Source organism: Coregonus clupeaformis, chromosome 31, assembly GCF_020615455.1.
Source record: "Coregonus clupeaformis isolate EN_2021a chromosome 31, ASM2061545v1, whole genome shotgun sequence".
Classification (NCBI taxonomy): Eukaryota; Metazoa; Chordata; class Actinopteri; order Salmoniformes; family Salmonidae; genus Coregonus; species Coregonus clupeaformis.
In genome coordinates this window covers 38,772,590-38,797,196 of record NC_059222.1, presented here as the reverse complement: position 1 = coordinate 38,797,196, position 24,607 = coordinate 38,772,590, and the positions used below count along the sequence as shown (strand labels likewise).

The 24,607-nt window shown below is 45.0% G+C and overlaps 2 protein-coding genes and 1 long non-coding RNA gene across 7 annotated transcripts in view; 1 reads left to right on the top strand and 2 right to left on the bottom strand.

Moving 5' to 3' along the window:
* LOC121547708 lies at window positions 1-1,799 on the bottom strand. The gene is made up of 2 exons (XR_005996541.2): window positions 591-1,799; window positions 1-546 (listed from the first exon to the last, which is right to left on the bottom strand). It is a non-coding gene; the product is annotated as an uncharacterized LOC121547708 (long non-coding RNA).
* The window catches only part of LOC121547702 (dynein axonemal heavy chain 17), a 122,841-nt gene extending 120,678 nt beyond the window's left edge, over window positions 1-2,163 (top strand). For all 5 annotated transcript variants that reach the window (XM_041859099.2, XM_041859098.2, XM_041859100.2 and 2 more), the window contains one exon: window positions 1,707-2,163. In XM_041859099.2, coding sequence (XP_041715033.2) covers window positions 1,707-1,954 — 248 coding nt within the window. In that variant the 3' untranslated portion in view covers window positions 1,955-2,163. The remainder of the gene's footprint in view (window positions 1-1,706) is intronic.
* On the bottom strand, window positions 1,854-23,378 carry LOC121547704 (CDP-diacylglycerol--glycerol-3-phosphate 3-phosphatidyltransferase, mitochondrial). Its single transcript, XM_041859103.1, has 10 exons — window positions 23,242-23,378; window positions 12,960-13,170; window positions 12,574-12,748; window positions 12,299-12,488; window positions 11,981-12,159; window positions 7,998-8,215; window positions 7,570-7,861; window positions 6,216-6,364; window positions 5,522-5,660; window positions 1,854-1,939 (listed from the first exon to the last, which is right to left on the bottom strand). The coding sequence occupies exons 1-9, from the start codon at window positions 23,358-23,360 to the stop codon at window positions 5,541-5,543; spliced, it is 1,653 nt and encodes a 550-aa protein (XP_041715037.1). The 5' UTR covers window positions 23,361-23,378; the 3' UTR covers window positions 1,854-1,939; window positions 5,522-5,540.
* Window positions 23,379-24,607: the final 1,229 nt, after the last annotated feature.

Here is a 24,607-nt window from a genome sequence, read left to right as displayed (position 1 = left end):
TTAGAAAATAGATACGTTTATTCAGTCAGGCAAATGGCTACTTTGGATTTCTCCAAAGTGATACACTGTAGAACACATTTACGCCAATTTTTGCCATTAGCAATGGCATCATGAAACATCAGCCACCATCTTCTGGAGATGAATAAGTCCGTCAATAACACACATCAGGTGCAGTCAAAACTTTAATATCATTTTAAAAAACTCATCAAATTCTCTTAGGTTACAAAGATAGTCATCCATTCACACAGAGTGCCCAGTTCAGATCCTGGAATGACTCACTGTATGAGCTGGTTAGCGCAGGGTTTCCCAAACTTTCTCTCAGGCCTCCTTCCAGCATTGGGGAACATCCCTAGGGGGCACGCCCCACAGTTTGGGAACCACTGGTTTAGAGTACCGTAGTAAACACTGCTAGATCAGTTCTCCTCTCAACCGTCCTTAAGGCTCCTCCAGGGATCTCAACACTCCACACACAGCGGTCTGTCTTGTCACCTTCACACACACGCACAGTTTGTGTATTCACCTTCAGACCCACACCTGTCTATTCACCTTCAGACACCTGTCTATTCACCTTCAGACACCTGTCTATTCACCTTCAGACCCACACCTGTTCACACATCTGTCTATTCACCTTCAGACCCACACCTGTCTATTCACCTTCAGACCCACACCTGTTCACACACCTGTCTATTCACCTTCAGACCCACACCTGTTCACACATCTGTCTATTCACCTTCAGACCCACACCTGTCTATTCACCTTCAGACCCACACCTGTTCACACATCTGTCTATTCACCTTCAGACCCACACCTGTCTATTCACCTTCAGACCCACACCTGTTCACATGCCTGTCTATTCACCTTCAGACCCACACCTGTTCACATGCCTGTCTATTCACCTTCAGACCCACACCTGTCTATTCACCTTCAGACCCACACCTGTTCACACACCTGTCTATTCACCTTCAGACCCACACCTGTTCACATGCCTGTCTATTCACCTTCAGACCCACACCTGTTCACATGCCTGTCTATTCACCTTCAGACCCACACCTGTTCACATGCCTGTCTATTCACCTTCAGACCCACACCTGTCTATTCACCTTCAGACCCACACCTGTTCACACACCTGTCTATTCACCTTCAGACCCACACCTGTTCACATGCCTGTCTATTCACCTTCAGACCCACACCTGTTCACATGCCTGTCTATTCACCTTCAGACCCACACCTGTCTATTCACCTTCAGACCCACACCTGTTCACACACCTGTCTATTCACCTTCAGACCCACACCTGTTCACACACCTGTCTATTCACCTTCAGACCCACACCTGTTCACATGCCTGTCTATTTACCTTCACACACACACACTTTACTCTCATCATGTACCAGATTCTACTCTGTCAATACAAAACTAATGGGGAGGTTGTGGAATGTACACAACATCCTGGCTAACGTTCCTCCTGCTGGCAACATGTACTCAGCATATTAATGTTTGTAGTTCATGGAAAACACCTTACTAGTTTCCGTGACAAAAACAGTGCTATTTCTCAGGCATTGGTAACTAAGTGGTCCGTTTGTACAGTACTGTAGATATACACAACCATACAGTCTCAATGTGGAGATGGGGGTTGGAGTGATGACAGATGTTTCTATGTTTAGAGTTCAATACGGTAGGTATGTATGTGTCTGGTTGTGTATGTGCAGGGGCGCGCTGGGACACCCAGACAGGGGTGATAGCGGACGCTCGTCTGAAGGAGCTGACCCCCAACATGCCGGTGATCTTCATCAAGGCGGTACCAGTGGACCGGCAGGAGACCAAGAACGTGTACGAGTGTCCCGTCTACAAGACCCGCATGAGGGGTCCCACCTTCATCTGGACCTTCAACCTCAAGACCAAGGAGAAGCCTGCCAAGTGGGTACTGGCTGCGGTCTGCCTCCTGCTCAGCGTGTAACAGAGAGGCGAGAGAAACACAATAACACTGAGAAATGTCATCCAAAATACCTTTTTAAATAATAAAAAGACAATGACAGATTTCTGTCATCCATGTCTATTGGAGGAATGTGATGCTGAACACAGCCATCAGTGAGGTGGGAGAAAGATGTGTTGAGCTTGGAAATGGCATCAAAATCAAATCCCAAATAAAATTGTATTTGTCACATACACGTGTTTAGCAGATGTTATTGAGGGTGTAGCGAAATGCTTGTGCTTCTAGCTCCGACAGTGCAGTAATATCTAACAAGTAATATCTAACAATTTCACAACATATACCCAATACACACAAATCTAGTAAGGAATGGAATTTAAGAATATATACATATATGGACAAGCAATGACAGAGCGGCATGGACTAAGATACAGTATAATATTATAGAATAGAATGCAGTATATACATATGAGACGAGTAGTGCAAGATATGTAAACATTATTAAAGTGACTAGTGTTCCATTTCATAATGAAACAACTCCACTGTATCACAGTACAGCTTTCTCACCGTCCCAGTGTTCCTAGGAAGGCCCACTAGGGGGCAGCCTGTACAAGCATGGTTAGGACACACAGAGGTAAAAAACAGTACAATACAAGCATGCAGACAAACCGCAGTGATAACCTTTTGAATGGGAAAGTAAGGTGTGTATTGGAGGGCTTCCAGCCTGTTGTCAGTACAGTGTAACAATAGGCGTACTGTAGATAAGAACATCCATCTGTAGATAAGAACATCCATCTGTAGATAAGAACATCCATCTGTAGATAAGAACATCCATCTTTCTTTTTTTGCCAGATAACAGCTAAGTACTTACTTCAACCACAGACTTCTATAACCACGTTTCACTTTTATTCTGGGAAACTGTGCAGCTGGAGGGTGTGTACTCAGCTATTGTTAGAACTAAGCTTTTTTTTTTTTTTTTTTGACAGATCACCAGATAACAGCTAAGGACTTACTTCAACCGACTTATATAACCACGTTTCACATTTATTCTGGGAAACTGTGCAGCTGGAGGGTGTGTACCTGTGAGACCACATGGAGTTGGGAGGGTGTTGATACTAGCGCTGGCGTACCGGACTCCCCCGCAGCCAGTGCAATGAGTGGAGCTCACTCAGGTGTTCAAAATACAGAGAGCCTAATGTTTCTTAGGTAGTTCTTTATGAGTTTTAGTTTAGAAAATGATCTCTCCGCAGAAAAGACAGTTACAGGGATGGTAAAAACAGCTTGATTGCCATAGCAACATCAGGGAAACTAGACAGAAGGGAGTTGTGCTTCAAATACAGCAGTTCTGTAACATCTTTAATTGCGCCTCACATTCTCCATAATTGCCGGCCTCAACACGTTATGGAAAGAGATTAACTGTATAGGAAGCTCTGCGGACAGGTCGTCTGGATACTGGACAGCCAATAAATTGGCAGATGCAAACATGATCTTTAGCAGACAACAGTTTTTGAGGGCGGTTTGCGATTTCATTCATACTGGCAAACCGGTGTTTGAGTTGTATGGTTACAATATCAACAGTCCCTTATCTCTGGAATATCTTGGCATGCATCATTCAAGACTAAGTTTAAATCGTATACGGCGCAACGGACATACTGTATAATGCACAATGTCTCAGGAAAGACTGTCTGGGTTATCAATACTCAGTATAGAAAACAGTCTGCCCGCAACCTGAACCTACAGGCCATGGTGAATAAATGTGCACACAGAAAAGGAGGACTTCAGGACACAACTTGATTGGAGTCCACCTGTGGTAAATTCAATTGATTGGACATGATTTGGAAAGGCACACACCTGTCTATATTAGGTCCCACTGTTGACAGTGCATGTCAGAGCAAAAACCAACCAATGAGGTCAAAGGAATTGAACGTAGAGCTCCAAGACAGGATTGTGTCGAGGCACAGATCTGGGGAAGGGTACCAAAACATTTCTGCAGCATTGAAGGTCCCCAAGAACACAGTGGCCTCCATCATTCTTAAATGGAAGAAGTTTGGAACCAGACTTTTCCTAGAGCTGGCCGCTCGGCCAAACTGAGCAATCGGGGGAGAAGGGGCTTGGTCAAGGAGGTGACCAAGAACCCAATGGTCACTCTGACAGAGCTCTAGAGTTCCTCTGTGGAGATGGGAGAACCTTCCAGAAGGACAACTCTCTCTGCACCACTCCACCAATCAGTGCAAATAGTCCAATCCTTAGTAAGCTATTGTTTGAAGGTGGACTGACTATTATTTGGCATTAATAGACTGGTTTTACATACAACTTTCTATCCAAGCTGGGAGAGAGCGTGAGGATGGTTCATGTCATGCAGATTCAGATAGCCTATACAGGACAAAAATCTATTGGTAGCTGAATGGTATGCTGTTGCATCGAACATTTATAATTTTACAATCTGCAATGTTTGAATTTCCAACTTTAATTACTGAATAAGTAATGACATTATTGCCACCCTGGCACCCCAGAAAACCTAGAATTGACTCGATAGGCATTCAGCCGCATAGACATGTCGCAATTTCATCACCATGGACAGTGACCTTGTGGGGGGGTCCAGAGAATCTGCGTTACACCAGTGGATACCATGGCTGTTTCTGAGAGGCGGGAGGGAGGACGGATGTCCATCTATAGATAACCCTGTTTCCCGGACCAGGTCATTCAACGGTCAATTACCTTTTGTGATCCCACCTCACATGCTCAGTGAGAGTGTGTGTGTGCGCACTGTAAGTGTGTGTTTTAATTTCCATTTCGAAATTAATTCATTTACCAGAACTGATGGTACACAACTACACAGTAACAAAAACAAACTATAGGTAGCATCTTTGTTCATGTATTTGGATGCTTGTGGTGCCAGTTTTAAGAGTACGAGGAGGAATGCGTGGCCCCATCCATCACACTGACACTTAAATGGCAATTTGTCTCACTGAGTGACATATTGTGGTGACGAGACAACTCCCATTAACAGTCAACATAAAAAAATAAAAAAACGTCCTGTTAGGCAAGTCTACATCCCTGTTAGAACACACACAATAAGCCACCCTCCCCCGTCTAAGCCGCCTCTGACCCCACTGCCTACTCTTAACTATCTGTCAAATCATCACCACAATGACATGATGAGAGGGATTTAACTAGAGGGAGGAGAGGGGAACAGGCCGTCACATTCCTCTCTCTCACACACACACAGCTGAATGGGTCCAGATGCTGACTGCAGAATGTTGACGCACTCAGCTGAGGGGTCAAAGGCCAGATGGGTCAGACAGTTTCTCTAAGAGAAACGGGACATTGAGGAGGAGGGGGGAATAAAGTGGATAAAGGTGTGGGAGGGGGAGGGGGAGTAGGAGTAGGATTCAAGCAGGGGGAGCTGGGTTCAGCTTCTGAGGTTGATGCGGGCTAGGTTGGGTTTGGGATTTGGGTTGAGGGCTGGTACACATAGCAGTGGCTAGGGACATTTTGGAGAAACCACGTTCTGCCGTTCTATAAAAAGCATCTACTTCTGTGTGAGACTAGGAGACAATCGTTCAGAGGGAGTGGCGTGTGTGTGCGTGTTACCTTTGTTTGGCTGTTTCTCTCAGAAGAAGTTCTTGATGAGGGGAGTGACCAGTTTCACCCACAGCTTGACATGGCGATCTGGCTGCTGGAACGTAGAGCTGGACACCTCTGTAGACCTCTGGTACAACATCTCCTGCTCCTGTTACAGAGAGAGCGAGAGAAAGAGGGTGTAATTGTGTGAGTGAGAGAGAGTGAATGAGTTTGTGTGTGTGAGAGAGAGTGTATGAGAGAGTGAGTGTGTGTGTGTGTGAGAGTATGTGTGTGTGTGTGTGTGTGTGTGAGAGAGAGAGTGAGTGAGAGTGAGTTTGTGTGTGAGAGAGTGAGTGTGTGTGTGTGTGTGAGAGTGCGTGAGTGAGAGTGTGTGAGAGTGAGTGTGTGTGTGAGAGTGAAAGAGTGAGTGTGAGAGTGACAGAGTGAGTGTGTGAGAGAGTGTAGGTGAGAGTAAAAGTGTGTGAGTGAGTGTATGTGTGAGAGAGAGAGTGAGTGAATGTGAGTACACATTTCCCAGGTTTCCCTGCTTGCTCGCTCTGTCTGCTTTGCATATTACTTCCAGCTTCACATAGCTCATGATCGCAGGAACTATCAGATTAGTTGAATTTTGTAGACAGGCCTTTTGGTTGAGAGCTGTATAAAGCAGAGCCATAGTAGCCATCAAGTCTGTTTAAATAAAGTTGTGTTGGTTTGAATGACCTACTTCCTGCAAGTGGGCCTGTAATTCCTGGTTCTCTGTTACTATGGCGATCTGGGCCTCCAGGTCTCGGTGCACCGAGCGGTAGCCAAAGTTAGGAGAGCCAATCAGAGTCAGGCACGGCCGCACCTGCCCCCGCAGGTAGTACCACAGCCCTGCAGAGAGAGAGAGAGAGAGAGAGAGAGAGAGAGAGGGATGAGGGAAAAGGTGGGGAGAGGGGGATTGGTAGAGGGAGGAGAGAGAGAAAAAGGGAGAGCAGTTTCCCAACATCAGTGATTTGTTCTGCAGCTGGGGGTCAGGGTCAACTCTACTCTAATGGTCATTGATTCTCTCCCAGCTGGGTGCTGTGTGTGTGTGTAATTTCTCCCCTACTGTTCTCTCTCCTGCAGTGTGTGCTGTGCTTACGGGAAACGGCCGGCCCGCCCTGCTTTATCTAATAAATGGGACTCCTCTACGATCGTGTGAAATTACATTCCACTGACGCTGCTTCACTGTGTGTGTTCATTTCCCTCTCTCTGCTTCTCTCTCTCTCTCAGTGGCTCAATCTGTCTTTTGAAGAAAAAACAAGAATTTACCTAGCTACTAATGCATCACTAACATTTCAGTTCTTTAGAATATTCTTTCGGACACATTGCCATTTGATTCTATAAATGATGCATCAGCAAAAGGAAAGTGCAGGTTGGCAATAGTTCAGATATAATTCCTTAGAGCATTGTTTCATGTTTCAATGGGGATTCTGGTTCTCGTTGGCCATGCCCACAACTATAAAGGAAACACTGAAGCACACACACAGAAACCCCCAAAGTCTATCCAAACCCAGGAGTGACTGTGTGTGTGTGTGTGTGTGTGTGTGTGTGTTTCCTTGGCTCGGGGCTAAGAGTGAATGACTTGACAAGACGTTGTCTCTCATGCAACATGTCTGGGTTACCACAGGGACAGAACAGCAGAGCCACAGAACAGTACCACTGTCTGTCAGGGTGGAATTGACACTATGTGTGAGTTCCAAATGGCACCCTATTCCCCAATCCCTACATAGTGTACTACTTTTGACCTGGGCCCATAGGGCTCTGTTAAAAATGTAGTGCACGATATAGGTAATAGGGTGCCGTTTAGGATGCACACTATGCTTCCCAGCAGCTCACTGTCTGACCGTGGAACGTCACTTCACTACCAGTCAGAACTCACAGCCAAACAGAACTAATCACAATGGAGTAGAACCATTCAGAATCAATCTCTCAGGCCAAGGATTATATTGTGTGTGTGTGTTCACTCTGTGTGTACTTTGTGTACTCTGTGTGTGTGTGTGTGTGTGTGTGTGTGTGTGTGTGTGGGTGTGTGTGTGTGTGTGTGTGTGTCCCACCCTTGGCGTGGAAGGTCCAGTGTGCTCTGTGGTACTCGTGGAGGTGAACTCTCTCCTGCTGTCCCAGCTGACACACATTGCTGTAGAACTGTCTGGCAATGTGGATGTAGGCCGCTGGGATCTCCCCGGCAATACCCTTGGCGCCAAAAAACCCATTGACCTCCGGGGAGGCGGTGAGAATCCGGTAGTCGGCGCCCACCCCCAGAACCAGCGACATGTAGGCCCTTGTCAGGTTGAAATACCCCGACGTCAGAAACACAGTCGCACCGGGACCCGCATCTGTCAGCAAACGCTGCAAGGAAATAAGATGTTCAGATGTAGTGCCCTCTCACTAAAACACCACATTTTTAAGTAACACACAAAAATATCAAATAAAAGTTTACAAGATAGCATCACGTGTAGTGGTGTCCTGGTGTGTGTGTACCCACCTGTGTGATCTGCTCATCCACCTGTATTCCCAGAGGTTTCATCTGAACCAGAGGAAAAACCCAAGTGTCCTCCTTCCCTCCCTCCTCCCCTCCCCCTTCTTCGCCCTTGCTCTCCCGCTTCAAATGTTCTGATTTGGCGATGTCTTGGCGCATACGAGCCGTGCTCACCACCTTCATGATGTGTTGCCGGGCCGACGCCGAGAAATCATCCCTGTTACCTAGTGACAAAAGAATGTAGGGATGTAAGAGAGAAAACAGACCGACCTGGTTAAAGCTAGAATCCTTAGTTGCTACATCCATTTCTAGAATTCTTGAAGAATATAACTTATAAATGCCTCATGAGCTTAGTTCAACTGCCATACCCCATCAGAACCCTAAATATAAGCTTATTTTACTCCCATGTTTGTAAACAATGTAAACAAACAATGTATAGCCTCAAACACGGTTAAAACTATACATTTTGATATCATGGATGGTCAGTCCTTGCATCCATAGCTCTGTCTGTGAATTTGAGTGGTTACATTTCTCCAAGCCCATCCCTCAGCTTTTTAATGAAACAGAGGCGGGGTGCTCGCTTTGTTATTTTTGCAATTAACGATTCTAGCTTTAACCATACACAAACTCTCTCTCTCCCTCTCACACACACACACACAGTATGTGTACAGTAGAGCAGGTGAGTGTGTAAAGTACAGCAGGTCATTTAGTTCTGGGCATAGGTCATTTAGTTCTGGGCATTACGGCTATGGGTCAATATCTGGACTACGCCTGGCGGCTGGCGCCACACACCGACGTGACTCAGAGAGAGAGAGAGAGAGAGGGAGGAGAGAGAGAGAGAGAGAAAGAGAGGGAGGAGAGAGAGAGAAAGAGAGGGAGGACAGAGAGAGAAAGAGAGGGAGGAGAGAGAGAGAGAAAGAGAGGGAGGAGAGAGAGAGAGAAAGAGAGGGAGGAGAGAGAGAGAGAAAGAGAGGGAGGAGAGAGAGAGAGAGAGAGAGAGAGAGGAAAAGAGGAGTGAGAGATGGATACCTGCAAGCTCAGCATGAGTTCATTCTAAAGACGTTCTTTTACTGTAATGTTTGCGCTCTCTTTCAGCAGGGGACCTTCATTCACTAATGATTAGTGTGTGCGTGTTCCCACTCTGTTGTTTACCAGCAACTCCGTGACATCACTGCTCTATTTCTAGTTTCCGTGACTACTGTGGTCCGGTTCTGCAGACATTATGTCATTTAGCACCCGACCCAACATCCTGACTGAACGTTCTCTGGTTACACACTCTCTCACACTATTTTTCTCTGTCTGTCTACCTCTCCGTCTCTCCCGACTCTCTCTCTCTTTCATTCACACACATGCCAGATCTCTGATTTCACTGTGTGTCTGAGCTGGAACAAGCTACATTTTCAACTAATCTGATTCCATGGACCTTTCCAAGAACAACGCATTACACTACATTATGAGAACTTGCAAGCCAAGCTGAGCAAGGAGTTAAGCACCTAGGGACTGTGTGTGTGTGTGTGTTACCTCTGTGTTATGTACAGTACATTCTGAAAATATTCAGACCCCTTCACTTTTTCCACATTTTGTTACATTACAGCCTTATTCTAAAATGGATTAAATAAAAATCAATTCTCAGCAATCTACACACAATACCCCATAATGACAAAGCGAAAACAGGTTATTAGACATTTTTGCAAATGTACTAAAAATAAAAAACAGAAATACCTTAGCTCAGGTGCATCCTGTTTCCATTGATCATCCTTGAGATGTTTCTACAACTTGATTGGTGTCCACCTGTGGTAAATTCAATTGATTGGACATGATTTGGAAAGGCACACATCTGTCTATATAAGGTCCCACAGTTGACAGTGCATGTCAAAGCAAAAACCAACCCATGAGGTCAAAGGAATTGTCCGTAGAGCTCCGAGACAGGATTGTGTCGAGGCACAGATCTGGGGAAGGGTACCAAAAAATGTCTTCAGCATTGAAGGTCCCCAAGAACACAGTGGCCTCCATTTTTAAATGGAAGAAGTTTAGAACCACCAAGACTCTTCCTAGAGCTGGCCGCCTGGCCAAACTGAGCAATCGAGGGAGAAGAGCCTTGCCTTGGTCAGGGAGGTGACCAAGAACCCGATGGTCACTCTGACAGAGCGCCAGAGTTATTTTGTGGAGATGGGAGAACCTTCCAGAAGGACAACCATCTCAGCAGAACTCCACCAATCAGGCCTTTATGGTAGAGTGGCCAGACGGAAGCCACTCCTCAGTAAAAGGCACATGACAGCCCGCTTGGAGTTTGCCAAAAGGCACCTAATGGACTCTCAAACCATGAGAAACAAGATTCTCTGGTCTGATGAAACCAAGATTGAACTCTTTGGCCTGAATGCCAAGCGTCACGTGTGGAGGAAACCAGGCACCGCTCATCACCTTGCCAATACCATCCCTATGGTGAAGCATAGTGTTGGCAGCATCATGCTGTGGGGATGTTTTCCAGCGGCAGGGACTGGGAGACTAGTCAGGATCGAGGGAAAGATGAGCGGAGCAAAGTACAGAGAGATCCTTGATGAAAACCTGCTCCAGAGCGCTCAGGACCTCAGACCTGGGCGAAGGTTCACCTTCCAACAGGACAACGACCTTAAGCACACAGCCAAGACAACGCAGGAGTGGCTTCGGGACAAGTCTCTGAGCCCGGACTTGAACCCGATCTAACACCTCTGGAGAGACCTGAAAACAGCTGTGCAGTGACGCTCCCCATACAACCTGACAGAACTTAAGAGGATCTGCAGAGAAGAATGGGAGAAACTCCCCAAATACAGGTGTGCCAAGCTTGTAGCGTCATACCCAAGAAGACTCGAGGCTGTAATCGCTGCCAAAGGTGTTTCAACAAAGTACTGAGTAAAGGGTCTGAATCCTTATGTAAATGTGATATCTGTTTTTTATTTGTAATAAATTAGCAAAAATTGTGGACAATCATAGCCTTACACGCGAGGAGACACAGCCAAACCCTTTCCAAGAAGGCTTGGTGTCGACAGAGATAAATGGCGAACGAAGGCATTAACACGTAAATACATTCATGATTTCTTACTCCAAATGGGCGGTAGTGGTTCATGTGCAAAGTATTATGATTACTGTGAAGGTAGTTTCCAAATGTATCAACGGTAAGTGTCTCTTTCTCTCTCTCTACCCCTCCCTCTTTTGGTAAACAAGCAGTCATGTTGTTGTTAGTCCGCTAGGGACTTTTTCTCATGTATGAAGTGTGTATGTTTATTCTGTGTTATTATTTAGCTAGCTAGTAAATCAATAATTAAACAAATTGGTGTAGTACTGAATAATGAGTAAGGCTGGGGTTTTTGCAGATCCAAGGTGGTTATGACTGTTCATAATGATGATATGATAAGATGTTAGATTAATTTGGATTTTAAGAATAATGACTAAAGGATTTTACCCCAAATACAGTATAAATGTTAGAATTATCATGTAGTGTCAACCCACTAACAGAGGGGGCGGTACAAAGGTGGGAGGAGTCAAGTCCAGGAGGTATAAAATCGTATGTTTGGGTCTTTGGCCCCAGAGCTCTCTCCATGAATAAAAATACAGATAAGACTTGTGAGTTGTGGACCTTGAATCATTGATGATTAAAACCAGAGCCTTACAACCTCTGGTAATGATTCAAGCTTAGGTTGAATTAGAAATAGAAATTCACATGACATAAGAGGTTATGATTTAGAGCCTTTAGAGTTTAATTCGGGAGATGGTAACTCTTTAAACAACTTATTCCGTGGTGCCCCAAATCCTAATGAGTTAATTGTTACATGATTAATTTAAAATCGGGTAACAATTAAACATAGTTAGTTGATTCGATAAATAACAGTCATCAGAGTAATGAAAGTCATGTCATGACAACTGTAACGTAACAAAACGTGGAAAAAGTGAAGGGGTCTGAATACTTTCAGAATGCACTGTATGTATTGGTGTGTTTTCCGCGTGTTTTCTACCTCTGTAGGGGTGCACCATGTTTTCCATCATGCTAACAGAGTTGTCAGGCTGTAGCTGTAACGACACGTCTCCCACGGCGCCCACCAGATCAGAGAAGAAGTCGGCCACCTCCCAACAGTTCTCCAGGAGCACGTAGCGGTCCTGTCTGTTGGTGAAGTATGAGTCACTCAGGTTGGCCCTACGGAGGGAGGGGAGAGATAGAAGAGAGAGAGGTAAAAGGTTGAAAGAGGGATACCAAGCAACAACAGCTACTGTATGAGAAAAACACCAACAACTACAACAATGGTGTGTGTGTGAGCGAGTTCGTGTTCGTGTACCCGCTGATGATGAGGTCATCGTCAAACAGGTAGGCTTTGATGTGCTGTACCCCAATGGTCTCGTTGAAGCGCTGTGGGACCAGGAGCCGGAGCAGCCCTCTCAGGTCAGGGGAATGGTACAGAGACACACGCATCCGACTGCTGTACTGCTGCAGCAACGGCAGCAACATGGTCCTAGAGTTAGTCTCACCTAGACACACAGGTCACAGACACACGTAGATTGGTAAGAATTACATGGCATTTTCCCTCTCTCACATACAAACAACCCCTCCTACCTCTTGAGCCGCGTGTGTAGTCTAATAGAATGGAGACCTGCAGGTCGGAGTTGTCACCCTCCTGTGAACGCTCCAGAGCTTCCTGCATACAGTCCACCAGGTCCTGTTCCAGGGGTCCTGTACCCAGATACAGCGAGGCCATCACCACTCGCCTTTTAGCCGTCTTTATTCGAGCCTGAACACAGAACACAAGAAATTACAGTTTAATCAGGTATTACAGGAAACAAACAAGGGGACTTCTTCAGGGGCTTTAACTCCCCCCCCCAAAAAAAATATGTATTATTTACTTTCATCATTTTTTGTTATTGGGGAATGTTTAGTACACCATCTTTAGTACATCACATGATTTAGAGAAAGCTCCACAACCTCTCTCACACACATCTTACCTTCATCGCCTGGTAAAACTGGTCAGGGGAGGTGAGGATGTGGATGTGTGTGCCAGGCACCCTGAAGGCGGGCACATGTTCTGCCATCCAAAGGAAGCGAGCATGGAGGCCATCAGCGCCCTGAGCTCCAGTCGACCCGGGGGATCTGAAAAGAGGAAGGGGAGAGGGATCTGCCTCCGCTAGGAGAGGGGCTAGGAGCAACACAGATGACCTTGGGGGGGTGGAGAGGAAGAGAAAGGGAGAATGGACAGGAATTACTTTCATAGAAACAGAGTGGGGATTGTCTCCTATAGATAAACAACCTACACTAAACAAAAAACATTACGCAACTTGCAACAATTTCTGTTAGTTACAGTTCACATAAGGAAATCAGTCAATTGAAACAAATGCATTATGCCCTAATCTATGGATTTCACATGACTGGGAATAATCTGTTGGTAACAGATACCTTAAAAAAAAAAATTGGGGCGTGGATCAGAAAACCAGTCAGTATCTGGTGTGACCACCATTTGCCTCATGCAGCGTGACACATCTCCTTCACATAGAGTTGATCAGGCTGTTGATTGTGGCCTGTGGAATGTTGTCCCACTCCTGTTCAATTGCTGTGCAAAGTTTCTGGATATTGGCGGAAACTGGAACACTCTGTCGTACATGTAGATCCAGAGCATCCCAAACCTGCTCAACGGGTGACATGTCTGGTGAGTATGCAGACCATGGAAGAACTGGGACATTTTCAGCTTCCGGGAACTGTGTACAGATCCTTGCGACATGGGGCCGTGCATTATCATGCAGAAACATGTCGACGGATGAATGGCACGACAATGGGCCTCAGGATCTCGTCACGGCATCTCTGTGCATTCAAATGGCCATTGATAAAATGCAATTGTGTTCGTTGTCCGTAGCTTATGCCTGCCCATACCATAACCCCACCATGGAGCACTCTGTTCACAACGGTGACATCAAACTGCTCGAGCCATACACGTTGTCTGCCAGTTGAAAATGGGATTCATCCGTGAAGAGCACACTTCTCCAGCGTGCCAGTGGCCACAGAAGGTGAGCTGCAGTCAGCTCAAGACCAAGCAGATGAGCTTCCCTGAGACGGTTTCTAACAGTTTGTACAGGAATTCTTTGGTTGTGCAAACCCACAGTTTCATCAGCTGTCCGGGTGGCTGGTCTCAGACGATCCCGCAGGGGAAGAAGCCGGAAATTGAGGTCCTAGGCTGGCGTGGTTACAAGTGCTCTGCGATTGTGAGGCCGGTTGGATGTGCTGCCAAATCCTGCACTGACTCTCCACACCTTAGCACACATGCACTCACTCAGATATACACTCATCCACACACACACGCTACACAAATCACAACTACTGCTACCAGACTCTTATTATTTTTGCTACAGTGAGGGAAATAAGTATTTGATCCCCTGCTGATTTTGTACGTTTGCCCACTGACAAAGACATGATCAGTCTATAATTTTAATGGTAGGTTTATTTGAACAGTGAGAGACAGAATAACTACAAAAAAATCCAGAAAAACGCATGTCAGAAATGTTATAAAATGGTTTGCATTTTAATGAGGGAAATAAGTATTTGACCCCTCTGCAAAACATGACTTAGTACTTGGTGGCAAAACCCTTGCTGGCAATCACAGAGGTCAGACATTTCTTGTAGTTGGCCACCAGGTTTGCACACATCTCAGGAGGGATTTTGTTCCACTCCTCTTTGCAGATCTTCTCCAAGTCATTAAGGTTTCGAGGCTGACGTTTGGCAACTCAAACCTTCAGCTCCCTCCACAGATTTACTATGGGATTAAGGTCTGGAGACTGGCTAGACCCCTCCAGGACCTTAATGTGCTTCTTCTTGAGCCACTCCTTTGTTGCCTTGGTCGTGTGTTTTGGGTCATTGTTATGCTTGAATACCCATCCACGACCCATTTTCAATGCCCTGGCTTAGGGAAGGAGGTTCTCACCCAAGATTTGACGGTACATGGCCCTGTCCATCGTCCCTTTGATGCGGTGCAGTTGTCCTGTCCCCTTAACAGAAAAACACCCCCAAAGCATAATGTTTCCACCTCCATGTTTGACGGTGGGGATGGTGATCTTGGGGTCATAGGCAGCATTCCTCCTCCTCCAAACACAGTGAGTTGAGTTGATGCCAAAGAGCTCGATTTTGGTCTCATCTGACCACAACACTTTCACCCAGTTCTCCTCTGAATCATTCAGATGTTCATTGGTAAACTTCAGACGGGCCTGTATATGTGCTTTCTTGAGCAGGGGGACCTATAGGGCGCTGCAGTATTTCAGTCCTTGTGTTTCTTCCATTTGCGAATAATCGCGCCAACTGTTGTCACCTTCTCACCAAGCTGCTTGGCGATGGTCTTGTAGCCCATTCCAGCCTTGTGTAGGTCTACAATCTTGTCCCTGACATCCTTGGAGAGCTCTTTGGTCTTGGCCATGGTGGAGAGTTTGGAATCTGATTGATTGATTGCTTCTGTGGACAGGTGTCTTTTATACAGGTAACAAACTGAGATTAGGAGCACTTCCTTTAAGAGTGTGCTCCTAATCTCAGCTCGTTACCTGTATAAAAGACACCTGGGAGCCAGAAATCTTTCTGATTGAGAGGGGGTCAAATACTTATTTCCCTCATTAAAATGCAAATCATTTTATAACATTTCTGACATGCTTTTTTCTGGATTTTTTTGTTGTTATTCTGTCTCTCACTGTTCAAATAAACCTACCATTAAAATTATAGACTGATCATTTCTTTGTCAGTGGGCAAACGTACAAAATCAGCAGGGGATCAAATACTTTTTCCCCTCACTGTATATACTGCACAATTTAAACACTTGCCCCCCAATCCCCCCCTTCCCCAAAACGTCTAAATATTGGGCGATACATTTTGCCTTCCTGTATTATACTTATGCTCAAATCTTTATTCTATTCTACTGAGCCATTTACTGTTCGTATTCTGATCTTTTATTATTTATTATTGTTGTTGCATTGTCAAGAAGGTACCTGCAAGTACGCATTTCGTTGGACGGTGTATACCATGTGTATCCTGTACATACGACTAATACAACTTTAAACTATTTAGGGAATAGGGTGTAATTTGGGATGCACACAGAGAGTTGAGAGTCAGGAACAATGGCAGGGAATTACCATGTGGGCTCCACCCACAAAACCACGGGAGACAATACATTCAACATAAACATCAGACAGCAGATTCACAGAGAGAGCGCTGTGGCTCCACTGCTGCTTTGAACCAATGACGTAGTGTATAAGCCTACAGGGATTTCCTTATAGAGTAGAACATCTTTATTATGGTGGGCCAACAGCCTAGCGGCACACTAGACACCTGTTTTCCTGCCGGGCAAAGGTTGGATGGGTGTCAGTACACTGGAATTACAGGGTCTTTTAAAATAATACACTAGACGCACTTTTCATTGAACTGTGAGAATATCATAAGGTTATCCCGAGTGGCGCAGTGGTCTAAGGCACTGCATCGCAGTGCTAGCTGTGCCACTAGAGATCCTGGTTCGAATCCAGGCTCTGTCGTAGCCGGCCGCGACCGGGAGACCCATGGGGCGGCGCACAATTGGCCCAGCGTCGTCCAGGGTAGGGGAGGGAATGGCCGGCAGGGATGTAGCTCAGTTGGTAGAGCATGGCGTTTGCAACGGCAAACGATTCCCATGGGGGGACATGTATGAGAAAAAAATTTATGCACTCACTAACTGTAAGTCGCTCTGGATAAGAGCGTCTGCTAAATGACTAAAATGTAAATGTAAATGTAAAATGTTATATCTTAGAGAGCTGAGATTCTGTCCGTGTCTGAAATCTGTCTACTACTTACTAAAACAACATACTGTGTACTAATCGTACTACATATTATTTAGAACATGCTGTTTAGTAAAAACGAATGCAGTAAACAACAAATATAATCCATCCTGAGAATGCGTCATCTAATCAGATCAAATTGTATTTGCGTCGAATACAACAGGTGAAATGCTTGCTTACAAGCCCTTAACCAACAATGCAGTTTTAAGAAAAAAAAGTGTTGAAGTTAAAGGTGCATAAAGATGGAGGAATTCCGATATGACGTCATTATTTTTAGCGCTATCCACAGGGTTCTTAAACTACAGCGCGCAACATGGTTCAATGTGCCAGTAAATCAGCACAATCTACATTTTTGTTTTTTCAAATTGCCGCCGTCTTGGAGCTAGAATTGGGATCATGTATACTGTGCTAATGCCGATACAAAAGAGTAACGGAGAGCAATGTACAATATGGCGAACTTAGCAAACAAGTAATTTGTGGTCACAACACAACAGATTGGCTCAAACGCTTTAAGGAAAGAAATTCCACAAATTAACTTTTAAGAAGGCACACCTGTTAACTGAAATGCATTCCAGGTGACTACCTCATGAAGCTGGTTGAGAGAATGCCAAGAGTGTGCAAAGCTGTCATCAAGGCAAAGGGTGGCTATTTGAAGAATCTCATATAAAATATATTTTGATTTGTTTAACCCTTTTTTTGGTTAGTACATGATTCCATATCTGTTATTTCATAGTTTTGATGTCTTCACTATTATTCTACAATGTAGAAAATAGTCAAAATAAAGAAAAACCCTTGAAGGAGTAGGTGTTCTAAAACATTTGACCGGTAGTGTACCAAAAATGCCTACTACTTAGAACACAAGTCTAGGTATTGGGACACATAGCCAATATGTACCGGTGACAGCTTAGTAAAGGCAAGCTATTTCATTTGTGAGAACATGTGGCTGCCTTGTCTATGAGTCCCCGAGGGTGAATTTAGATAATGTGCCTTCCATTTACACACAGTTTCTTATTACAACCAAGTCTACGGCAACACAATCCTCCTCTCTTCCCACTCTCCTTTACCTCACCGTCAGGAGGCCATTGTCTTTCATTTCCCATCTGGGTCATCGTATTTATCAGGCACCAAACGGAGGAAAGCAGACAAACAGGGAGGGACTACCAGAACTTGTCCAATAAAAAAGGCTCATTTTCAACTTCAAAACATTTTGGTACGGTGTGCCATAATGAATATTACCCTGAATACAGACAAGCGTCTCCCTCTGTACCCTTTCCCCTTCCTCTGTCTCTCAGGTAAGTAAATGGAGAACTGACACTGTGTAGCCAAACCTCTCTAGGTGCCATGACCATTGAGATAAAACTGTGTTCTGTCTCTACTGCCATGAGTCCGATCATGTAGCCTAGCTAGTCTAGGTGATGATGATAGCCTCCTCAGGACATTCGGATGAAGATAAAGCTCGAAGTTGTAAGCTCATAGTCGCTCTACGGTAGCTACTAAAGATGATGTGAAACTGAGGCACGTGACTATATGCAGGTGTGGACAGACAGACATCTGGCAGTTGTTGCAACTTCAGGTTTTCAGGAAACCACAAAAAGATGTCCTCATTCTGAGAATTTCTGAGTTACTGTTACTCAACACAGAGACAACACAAGGGGAGGAAAATGGAAATTCACAGATAAAAGTAGGCCTAAAGCAACCGGAAGAAAATTGAAGGGAAGACATACACTATATATACAAAAGTATGTGGACACCCCTTCAAATTAGCAGATTCGGGCTGTTTCAGCCACACCCGTTGCTGACAGGTGTATAAAATCGAGCACACAGCCACGCAATCTCCATAGACAAACAATGGCAGTAGAATGGCCTTACTGAAGTGCTCAGTGACTTTCAACGTGGCACCATCATAGAATGCCACCTTTCCAACAAGTCATTTCGTCAAACTTCTGCCCTGCTAGAGCTGCCCCAGTCAACTGTACGTGCTGTTATTGTGAAGTGGAAACAATTGTCTGTCCTCAGTTGCAACACTCATTACAGTGTTCCAAACTGCCTCTGGAAGCAACGTCAGCACAATAACTGTTCGTCAGGAGCTTCATGAAATGGGTTTCCATGGCCGAGCAGCCGCACATAAGTCTAAGATCACAATGTGCAATAACAAGCGTCGGCTGGAGTGGTGTAAAGCTCGCCGCCATTGGACTCTGGAGCAGTGGAAACACGTTCTCTGGAGTGACAAATCACGCTTCACCATCTGGCAGTCCGACGGACGAATCTGGGTGTGGCGGATGCCAGGAGAACGCTACCTGCCCCAATGCATAGTGCCAACTGTAAAGTTTGGTGGAGCAGGAATAATGATCTGGGGCTGTTTTTCATGGTTTGGGCTAGGCCCCTTAGTTCCAGTGAAGGGAAATCTTAATGCTACAGCATACAATGACATTCTAGATGATTCTGTGCTTCCAACTCTGCGGCAACAGTTTGGGGAAGGCCCTTTCCTGTTTCAGCATGACAATGCCCCCGTGCACAAAACAAGGTCTATACAGAAATGGTTTGTCGAGATTGGTATGGAAGAACTTGACTGGCCTGCACAGAGCCCTGACCTCAACCCCATCGAACACCTTTGGGATTAATTGGAACGCCGACTGCGAGCCAGGCCTAATCGCCCAACATCAGTGCCAGACCTCACTCTTGCTTGTGGCTGAATGGAAGAATGTCCCCGCAGCAATGTTTCAACATCTAGTGGAAAGCCTTCCCAGAAGAGTGGAGGTTGTTATAGCAGCAAAGGGTGGACCAACTCCATATTAATGCCCATGATTTTGGAATGAGATGTTCGACGAGCAGGTGTCCACATACCTTTGGTCATGTAGTGTATCTATCTGGCTAGTTAGCTACATCTACAGATAATGTTTGAGATAAAACTGTTCCGTCTCTACGGCCATTAGTCCCATCACCTAGCTACTCTAGGTGATGATAGCCTCCTCAGCTCATGGGAATGAAGATAAAGCTTAAAGTTGTGTCCCAAATGGCCCCATATTCCCTTTATAGAGTACTACTGGGGCCATTTGAGACCCAGCTCTAGTCTGGATGAGGAGTAGCCTGGACTGTCCGGGGTTGATCTCTCCCTTCTGGATGACAACCTCCAGACTAGTAGTCGGTAGTCTGTATTGGTTGGACCACCAGAACGGTACACAACTCATGGAGTCCAACCAAAACACAGACTACATTGTTTTCCCAAAGCTACCTCCAGAACTGACCTTGGCACTCACAGCTAAGCCTAGGCCAGAGTCAGTCGCCGAGCTCAGTGTGTGTGTGTCGCTCTATGGTAGATACTAAAGATGTGAAACTGAGGCATGTGACTCTATGCAGGTGTGGACAGACTGTCTGACAGACAGACAGACATCTGGCAGTTGTTGCAACTTCAGGTTTTCAGGAAACCACAAAAAGACCAGGGAGAGATTTCCTCATTCTGAAAATGTCTGAGTTACTGTTACTCTACACCAGTCCTTCTCAAATAGTGGGGCGCGCCCCCCTGGGGGGGCTCGGAGCGATGCCAGGGGGGGCGCGTGTGACCCCGGGGAACATGCTTTTTTTTGCCGCAGGGAGTAGTTTTTTTTTGCACCGAACAAGAGCACACAGCACAGAGCAGGAGATATGAAGTGCAGATAACAAACCCTTAAGAGACACCATGGAAACATATCTAACAGGGATGAAAAGAAAGACGGAGATAATGAGACGAAGTCTCCCGAAAACTAAGACGAGGAAATATGACGAAGCGTATGTAGCGCTTGGCTTCACTGTGACTACGGTGGGAGACGAGGAAAGACCGGTATGTTTACTGTGTCTAAAAATGTTGGCAGCGGACAGCATGAAGCCAAATAAATTAAGGCGTCACTTAAAGACATTACACCCCAATCACGCTGCTAAGCCTCTTGAGTTTTTTCAGCGAAAACGTGCCGAATATTGCCAACAATCGTCCCGCTTTGTGAATGCTACTTCAGTAAACAGCGTCATATAAGGTGGCGTACCAAATTGCTCAGTGCAGAAAACCCCACTCCATAGCAGAGGAGTTGATACTGCCTGCAGTATTAGACATGGTCTCTGTCATGCTGGATGACGCAAGTGCTGCAAAAATAAAAACTATCCCTCTGTCCAATGACACTGTCGCCAGACGTATAGATGACATTGATAACGATCTTAAAGAACAGCTGGTAAACTCAAAGACAAACTTTTTGCCTTACAGTTCGATGAAGCAACTGACAGCAACAAAGACTGTTTATCGTTTATGTACGTTTTGACATGACAAACTCCGTGTGAGGATCTACTTTTTTGTAAATATGTCAGAGACAGAGCCACAGCTGAAGAGCTATTCAGAATGCTGGACTACTTCCTGACTGAGAATGGGCTAAAGTGGGAGAACTGCATTGGTGTTTGCAGTGATGGTGCACAGACCATGGCAGGGATGAGAAAAGGACTTCGGGCACTCATCAAGAAGGCCTCACCTAATGCTGAGTGGACACACTGTGTTATACACAGAGAAGCACTGGCATCAAGGCACCTTTCCTCTGAATTAAGTGAGGTTATGACTGACATTGTAGGTGTAGTCAATTTCATAAAGACCAGACCACTAAAAACAAGAGTCTTCTCTGCTATCTGTGAGGAGATGGGAGCTGAACATCAAGCTGTGCTGTTTCACAGTGAAGCAAGGTGGCTGTCATGAGAAAACGTCTTGTCCCAAGTTTTTGAGCTCAGAGAGCAGATAAGAATGTTTTCGGAGCAGGAGCACAAGTATGACCTCGCAGAAAAATGTAGTGATGAGAACTTCCTGGCAAAGCTGGCCTACCTGAGTGACATATTTGGAAAGCTAAATGAACTAAATCTACAGCTTCAAGGGAAAGATAAACACCTCCCTCAGGTCACAGACAAGATCAGCTCTTTCACTCGAAAGCTTGCAATGTGGGGCAGGCGACTTGATGAAGGGAAATACTGATTCATTCGAGAACCTGCATGAATTTGTTGACACTACTGACTATGATGCCACCTCAGTGATTCCATATATTAAGGAGCATATTTCATCACTGATGGGATTCTTTAAAAAAGTACTTCCCTGAAAACAGTTCCCAATATGACTGGGTGAGAGATCATTTCAATGCACCAGCTCCAACTGGTTTCAGCTCTGCAGAGGAGGACCAGTTCATTGATATCACGTCTGACTCCACATTGAGACTGAGGTTCACATCACAGACACTGAGTGAATTCTGGCTGAGTGTAGAGAGGCAGTATCCACTCTTAGGGCAGAGGGCTAAGAGTGGATACTGCCTCTCTTTGTGAGACTGGCTTCTCTGCTGTTGCTGCACTGAAGACCAAGTACAGGTCCCAGCTAAACATTGAGCAGGAGCTGAGAGTTGCAGTATCATGCTTCAAACCCTGCTTCGAAAAGCTGTGCACTGCAAAACGTGCTCATTGTAGTCATTAATCCTGACTTCCTCATAAAAAATAAAAAAAATAATAATAATCAGCTCAAATTGTTTTATTCATTTTTGTTTTATAGGTCAAAGTGTTTCATATATTGTGCTCCTGAGTTAATGTTGCTGATCAATTTGAATGTATTGTTATTTATTGATTATATTTTATTTTATTTTTCAGTATCAAATGGTCAAAAAATGTTTACAGTTTAAATAAGGGTTGCATTTTTTTTAAATTTCAGGCAAATTGATGCACTTTAAGTATTTTCTGTTACAATGTTAATAAAGTTATTCTTTGTTGTAAGTTGATCTATATTTATTTCTTTTTTATTTTCTTTAATGTTAATAAGGATACAATGTTATGCAGAGGTGTACATATAACAATTTTATAGACAAATTATACTATTTACAGTCGTGGCGGAGAGTTGGGGGGCGCGAAATGTTTACTTCTTCCTAGGGGGGGCGTAACAGAAAATAATTGAGAAGCACTGCTCTACACAGAGACTTGACAACACATGGGGGGACAATTGAAATTCACAGATAAAAGTAGGCCTAAGCAACCGGAAGAAAATGGAAGGGGGGATGTTTGTTTTACATCGCTTACATGTGCTGGCTGAACTTAACTTGCACGCTGATGTTTATTATGTAACCTTCGCCATGACCATAATGTTATCAAATGACATTATGAAACTATTCGTAAGCAACAATCAGATTACAACAGAAAACGTGTTGCTATAATATCTGACGCACGCTATCAAAATGACAACATAGCCTTTTCCTACATTATGAAAGAACACGGAAACATTGTGTACGTAAAGACTGGCTGCACGCACACATCACTGCCACGAGAAGAGGTTGGCTAACCGAGTTTTCCCTCATCGTGGAGTTGAAATACCCAGCTAGAGGTTGGCATGTGAACGCTGTCATTATGTCTGACGAAGAAAAACAATGTTGTCTCTCTTTTTCTTCTCCACTTAAGTTCCACAACAGTCGTATCTTACCCTCGCCTTCGATCCCGTGTACGGAAGAATCGGTCTGATATTCGGGTGAAAACCCCGGCCAGGGCCGGTGTGTACACACAGTACACCAGCTTCCTCCACGACATGGGAGCCGCCATCATTACAGCCGTTTCTATCAACCCCAACTTTATCAACACACTGCCTTTGAGGGCATGCGCACTGCACATCATGTTCTGCACACAATGTTCAACATACAGAGTACAACAGTTTGAGTCATAATACCCATCAAACCTAGCGATCAAACCCAGAATTGGTTCCAATCGTTTTTTCACCATTCATTTGATGCATTGTGGATTTTAGAAACACTTCAAATAAGGGCTGTGTTTCGTGTAGGCTTAGACTGGCGTGACGTTTTTTAATAACCGTGTAAATCTCTCTAGAACAAGGTGACTTTTATCAATATATTCGGCTCTATTTACTCTCAGATTCGAAAAAGCTAATTAGCATCAAAGTAGACATCATGCAATACTACAAATGGACTCTTCACAGACTGTATCGTGTGGGCGAGCGGTTTGCTGATGTCAATGTTGTGAACAGAGTGCCCCATGGGGGCGGTGGGGTTATGGTATGGGCATGCAGGCAGGCATAAGCTACAGACAACAAACACAATTATATTTTATCAATGGCAATTGGAATGCACAGAGATGCCATGCCATTCATCCACCGCCTTCACCTCATGTTTCACCATGATAATGCACGGCCCCATGTCGCAAGGATCTGTAAACAGTTCCTGGAAGCTGAAAATGTCCCAGTTCTTCCATGGCCTGCATACTCACCAGACATGTCACCCATTGAACATGTTTGGGATGCTCTGGATCGACGTTTACGACAGCGTGTTCCAGTTCCAACCAATATCCAGCAACTTTGCACAGCCATTGAAGAGGAGTGGGACAACATTCCACAGGCCACAATCAACAGCCTGATCACCTCTATGTGAAGGAGATGTGTCGTGCTGCATGAGGCAAATGGTGTCACACCAGATACTGACTGGTTTTCTGATCCACGCCCCTACTTATTTTTTAAAGGTATCTGTGACCAACAGATTCATATCTGTCTTCCCAGTCATGTGAAATCCATAGATTAGGACCTAATGAATTATTTCAATTGACTTATTTCCTTATATGAACTGTAACTCAGTAGAATCTTTGAAATTGTTGCATGTTGCGTTTATATTTTTGTTCAGTGTAGTAGCGGTTAACAGCATTGGGCCAGTAAATGAAAGGTTGCTGGTTCGAATCCCCAAGGTGGAATAGTCTGCCGTACTGCTCTTGAACAAGGCAGTTTACCCCCAAAAACAATTGATCCCCGGGTGGCGATGACGTGGACCTCGATTAAGGCAGCCCCCCGC